This window comes from Myotis brandtii, unplaced genomic scaffold (genome assembly GCF_000412655.1).
Source record: "Myotis brandtii unplaced genomic scaffold, ASM41265v1 scaffold236, whole genome shotgun sequence".
NCBI lineage: Eukaryota > Metazoa > Chordata > Mammalia > Chiroptera > Vespertilionidae > Myotis > Myotis brandtii.
Genome location: NW_005358901.1, coordinates 1,160,464 through 1,165,911, shown reverse-complemented (window position 1 = coordinate 1,165,911; position 5,448 = coordinate 1,160,464). Strand labels below are relative to the sequence as shown.

Here is a 5,448-nt window from a genome sequence, read left to right as displayed (position 1 = left end):
GCTGGTCTGGGGCCTGCCTTGTCTGTGTTCACATTTCGGCCCCCCTCCCCCCACACAAATGTCCAAACACACAGGGCGTGTCCTGGGAGGGTCTTGGGGACACAAATTGAAGGGTCAGGAGAGGGGCGATACCAGAGAGCACCCCAGAATAGTGAGGGCTTGAGGGCGCCATTGGGGGCTTTCTAAGACCCAGAGACTGAGACAGGGAGAGGCAGAGCCATCCTAGGGACAGGTGGGGCAAGAACCCGCATCACCCTCCCGTGCTCATCTCCAACACCCAGTGCCTCTCTGTAGCCCTGCCCGACCCATTGCTGGGGTCCTCCGCCCCCCACCACTGGGTCTAGGCTACACCTCCTCCCAGCCTATCCACCAGCTGATTCACCCACAACCCCTTCCCCCTGTGCCCCATTCTCCCCCCTGCACCCACCTGCCCACACCCAGACCTGCCCCCTGGCTTCCCAGCTCCTCTTTCCCAGCCCACAGCCCACCTGCTGAATGTAGTTGACAAACTTGCACATGAAGTCACCCAGCACCCAGGCAGGCAGTGGGTAGAGTAGGGCGGTGAAGGGCACACAGCACAGCAAGAAGGTCATGTCCGTGGCTGCCAGGTTGGCTGCAGGCGGGAGATGTTCGGGCTCTGGACATGGGGCGCCGGGCCTCCGCCACCCAGCGCTTCTGGCCCAGCTCCCTAGCACTCACCTTTGTCTGAGTGACCAGCAGGGCAGCTGCAGAAGGCCCCCTGCATCCTTCAGTCTCCCCCTTTTACATTTCAGACATCCCCACACCGGCTTCACAGCTATTCAAGCTTCAGTGGGCCCCGCTCACCCCTGTCTGGGCTGGGAGAGCCTGAGCAGGGCCCTGTCCCTCCGAGCCTCAGTTTCCTCCTCTGCAAATTGGAGACAGCGGTGCTGGCCCAACACCCACCATAGAATGGAGAACAGAACTGAGCACTCACCTGTATGGCAGGCCATCCCATGACACCAGGGTGCAAACTGAGCCACTGTGGCAGAAACGGCAAACTGGGGGCCCAAGGACCAAGCAGTCCCTCCCCTCCACTGCTCTTATTCATCGAATACTGTGTCATAGACCACATTTCAGCCGGACAGCTTCCTCGAGGGGGCAGGGGCGAGCTCTCCAAGCCACACTCTCCAACCTTTTAACTGCTGCGACCCCATGAACCCTCCGACCTCTAGCCTAAGGCACAGGGCCAACAGGGAAAAGAGCGGAGACCAGAGACCAGCGGGGGGACTCCTCTCTGGGAGGGCCCGGGGCACCGCTAGGGGGCGGCCCCGCCATTCCCTCGTGGCGACAGGGGGACTGGCAGACGCGCAGCGCGCAGCGCCGAGGTGCTCACCTATGTAGAAGTTGGTCACCGTGCGCATCTGCTTTTGGCGGCAGATGACGAAAATGACCAGCGAGTTCCCCGTCAGGCCGAGCAGCATCAACGCGCCGAAGAAGAGCGGCACAAGCCAGGCGTCCACGGACCGCATCGCGGGGACCGGGCCGTCCGAGGCGTTGGCGCCACAGCCCGGACAGCCCGATGCGTTGGCCAGCGCCCACCAGGACGCATTGGGCCCAGACTTGGCCAAGGCGCGCATGACTTTGCCGCCCTCTTTCTATCGATCGCTCTCCGGGACGTCCGGGGATGCCCCTGCGGACCCCGGGGAGGATCTCGGCTGGAAGCCACCGGGCTTGGAAGGTGGCTCCCCCGGACTCAGCGGCGCCTCTGCTCTTGCCGCAGCCGCCTCGAATTTATACCCCATTCCCGCCTTGTCCCCGCCTTCCTGCCTCTCCTGCAGGCCTCTCCACTCCTTCCCCTGCCCGTGGCCCTCCGCGCACCGGTCCAGCAACCTTACCCCCATTCTCTCCTCCCCCTGAACGGCTGGGAGAGAGCACTGGAGAAGAGGGACTGGAGGAAGGGTTGGGGCAGAGCGGGATGGGATGGGGTAGGCTGCTGTGCAGACTGGAGGGACCCACCCTGACCAGGGGGTCTGGACTCACTGCCCAGGTTCTGGCGGTTAGAAGATGCCTCTTCTTTAAAGAACACAATCTCCCCAGATTTGGGTTGCTGCAAATCAGACCCCTTAGGCGTGTCCACCTCCCAGCTCATGGGCAGCTATTGGCAGACACCTGTACCGCTGGTGGTAGGTGCCCCGTGGTGGACGCTGTTGTACCTGAAAATCCACACCTAGAAATGGACCCCTTGACCGGAATCGAACCTGGGACCTTTCAGTCCGCAGGCCGATGCTCTATCCACTGAGCTAAACCGGTTTCGGCGATGCCTCTTCTTTAAAGAACACAATCTCCCCGGATTTGGGTTGCTGCAAATCAGACCCCTTAGGCATGTCCACCTCCCAGCTCATGGGCAGCTATTGGCAGACACCTGTACCGCTGGTGGTAGGTGCCCGGTGGTGGACGCTGTTGTACCTGAAAACCCACACCTAGAAATGGACCCCATAGACTAGCCTAGGTACCAGGATGGTCGCCATTGTGGAGTACTTGGCAGCAGAGAATGAGATGCTACCATTTGTATAAAAAGACTAAAATGGGGGAGAAATGAATAGCTATGCACAGGCATCAAAGCACATCAACTCTCTCCAGGGGGGAGTGCAAAGAGCCAGGTGGAGGGGAATGTGTCCTTGTTCGCCCTTTTTATACCTTCAAAGTTATTCTGGAGAACTTAGAATAAAGACCAGGGAAGAGAAATCCATGTGGGATGGTAAGAGGAACAGGTTAGATGAGATAGAGGAACTGTGTGGGGGCAGCTGCTGAGTTGAACGGGCCCGAGGGAGCACTCAGCAGGTGGCTGGGCCTTCGAGGTGGGGGCTCTGGGGACCAGCAGCAGCTCACGGACAGGCCAAGGGCCCAGGAGGTTGGAAGAAAGTGCCGTCCAGACTCTCTGGGAATGAGGCCCTGTCAGGTCAAGGCTCAGGCTGCTACTCTAGGACTGGCCCATGTATCGAGCAGCTACTCATCATGGGCCGGAGCAGGAGAGCAAGCATTTGTAGCCCCCAGAGCCCCCTCCTCACTTCTTCCTTCTCTCCTGATGTGCAGCACCATTAATTTCCTTTGCACCTTTGCACATTTATCTACATGAAGGCACATGGTATGAGCTCTTTGGGGGGGGGGGTGTGTCTTTTAATTGTTCCTCTTCCTTTTTTCTTTTTTTGTTAAATATATTTTTTTATTGGAGGAAGGGAGAGGGAGAGAGAGATAGAAACATCAACGATGAGAGAGAACCATTGATCGGCTGCCTCCTGCACGCCCCCAACTGGGGATCGAGCCTGCAACCCGGGCATATGCCCTTGACTGGAATCGAACCTGGGACCCTTCAGTCCGAAGTCCAACGCTCTATCCACTGAGCCAAACCAGCTAGGGCTCTCCTCCTTTTTTTCTGTCCTCCATTGCTCTTTTTATTTTATTAAAATATATTTTATTGATTTTTTATAGAGAGGAAGGGAGAGGGATAGAGAAACATCAATGAGAGAGAGACATCGATCAGCTGCCTTCTACACACCTCCTACTGGGGATGTGCCTGCAACCAAGGTACATGCCCTTGACCGGAATCAAACCTGGGACCTTTCAGTCCGCAGGCCAATGCTCTATCCACTGAGCCAAACCGGTTAGGGCCATTGCTCTTTAAAAAAAAAAAAAATTTTCCCCATCACCATTTATCCCATCTATGCCCCCTTCCACCTCCACCCACCCCGACGCCTACAATCTCCCCCCTTGCTCCTTCTTTGTTAAGATAATCGGGTTATTTGTTCTGTACAATTTGCACCCGACTGGATCTGGCGGGTTGCATCCCTGTGGTGTAGGTTCCCCACTTTCCTTGTAGACTGAAGGGTGGAGTCTGGATGTTCGAGCAGGTTTAATTCTGTGCTCTAAGTCCTCCCATGGCTCCCCAGTGCCTTTGGGACCAAAACCAGAGCTGTCATCACAGAGCCACCGGACTCAGGGTTCTGCCCCTCCCCTCTACCCCTATTCCCCCTGCCTCCCACTCTTCTCCCTGCTCTGGCCACTCTGCATTGGCTATTTGTTCCACCCAGAGGCTCCTCTTCCTCTCCCTGTGGGTGAGGGAGGGGTCTGTCTTGGTCACTGCTGGGTCCACAGAGCCCAGAAGCGGCCCCATGAAATAGGAGGCATCTGTCGAATGAATAAACCCAAAATGGCAAAAGTGGTGGGTGCTGACACCCTAATTTTTTGTTTTTGTTTTGTTTTGTTTTTTTAGTCCTCACCCAAAGATATGTGTGTGTGTTTAATTGATTTTTTTTTAAAGGCAGGAAGGGAGAGAGAGAAACATCCATTGGTTGTCTGTGCCCACACCGAGGGTCACCCCCCCCCACACACACACACATACACACAAATGTCCACTCAATGCACACAGGGCATGTCCTGGGAGGGTCTTCAGGACCCAAAAATGAAAGGGTCAGGAGAGGGGAGATACCAGAAAGGACTTCAGAATGGTGAGGATTTTTAAAATATATATTTTATTGATTTTTTTACAGAAAGGAAGGGAGAGGGATAGAGAGTTAGAAAAAACATCAAGAGAAACACCCATCAGCTGCCTCCTGCACACCTCCTACTGGGGATGTGCCCGCAACCAAGGTACATGCCCTTGGCCGGAATCAAACCTGGGACCTTTCAGTCCACAGGCCAACGTGCTATCCACTGAGCCAAACCCGTCAGGGCCAGAATGGTGAGGATTTGAGGGCACTGTTAGGGGTCTTCTGAGACACAGAAACAGACAGGGAGAGGCAGAGCCATCCTAGGGACAGGTGGGGCAAGAACCCAGATCCCCCTCCAATGCTCATCTCCAACACCCAGTGCCTCGCTGTAGCCCTGCCCGACCCATTGCTGGGGTCCTCCGCCCCGCACCACTGGGTCCAGGCTACACCTCCTCCCAGCCTCTCCACCAGCTGATTCACCCCCAACCCACTTCCCCCCGTGCCCCATTCTCCCCCCTGCACCCACCTGCCCACACCCAGACCTGCCCCCTGGCTCCCCAGTCCCCTCTCCCAGCCCACAGCCCGCCTGCTGGATGTAGCTGACCTCGGGATTGCGCCCGCCACCTGGGTGTGCGCCCGGACTCAGCCACCACCTGTTCGTGTCCGGGACGACGCTGTAACCAACCGAGCCACCCTGAGCAGGGCCCGACGTCCTGATTCCAGAGGTGGGTAAACTGAGGCATGCAGCCGGTGCTCCGGGGCTGCACTGTCATGAACGACAGGGGGGAACTGGGGGAGGAAAAGGCCGTGGGTGCCCGGGGAGGGGAGCGAGTCATCATCCTTCCCTCCCCGTTACCCAGGCCTCGGTTTCCCCTTCCCCCGGGCTGGCGCCCCGCCACGCCCGCAGCCTGGGTTTGTGGCCGCCGAACCATCACCCCCCGCCCTCATTTTTTCAGTTTCCCCGTCGGTCTCCCTGGGGCTGGGTGCCCCCTCCCACCGC

General features: G+C 57.6%; 2 protein-coding genes across 2 annotated transcripts in view; one reads left to right on the top strand and one right to left on the bottom strand.

Annotated features, from left to right (window-relative positions):
• Window positions 1–1,813, bottom strand: part of KISS1R (KISS1 receptor) — a 14,310-nt gene extending 12,497 nt beyond the window's left edge. Inside the window, 2 exon segments of the mRNA XM_014540058.1 lie at window positions 489–613; window positions 1,355–1,813. Of these exon segments, the coding sequence (XP_014395544.1) occupies window positions 489–613; window positions 1,355–1,598 (369 nt within the window). The 5' untranslated portion in view covers window positions 1,599–1,813.
• The window catches only part of R3HDM4 (R3H domain containing 4), a 12,387-nt gene continuing 8,535 nt past the window's right edge, over window positions 1,597–5,448 (top strand). The window contains exons 1-2 of the mRNA XM_014540057.1: window positions 1,597–1,699; window positions 5,030–5,173. Coding sequence (XP_014395543.1) covers window positions 1,597–1,699; window positions 5,030–5,173 — 247 coding nt within the window. The remainder of the gene's footprint in view (window positions 1,700–5,029; window positions 5,174–5,448) is intronic.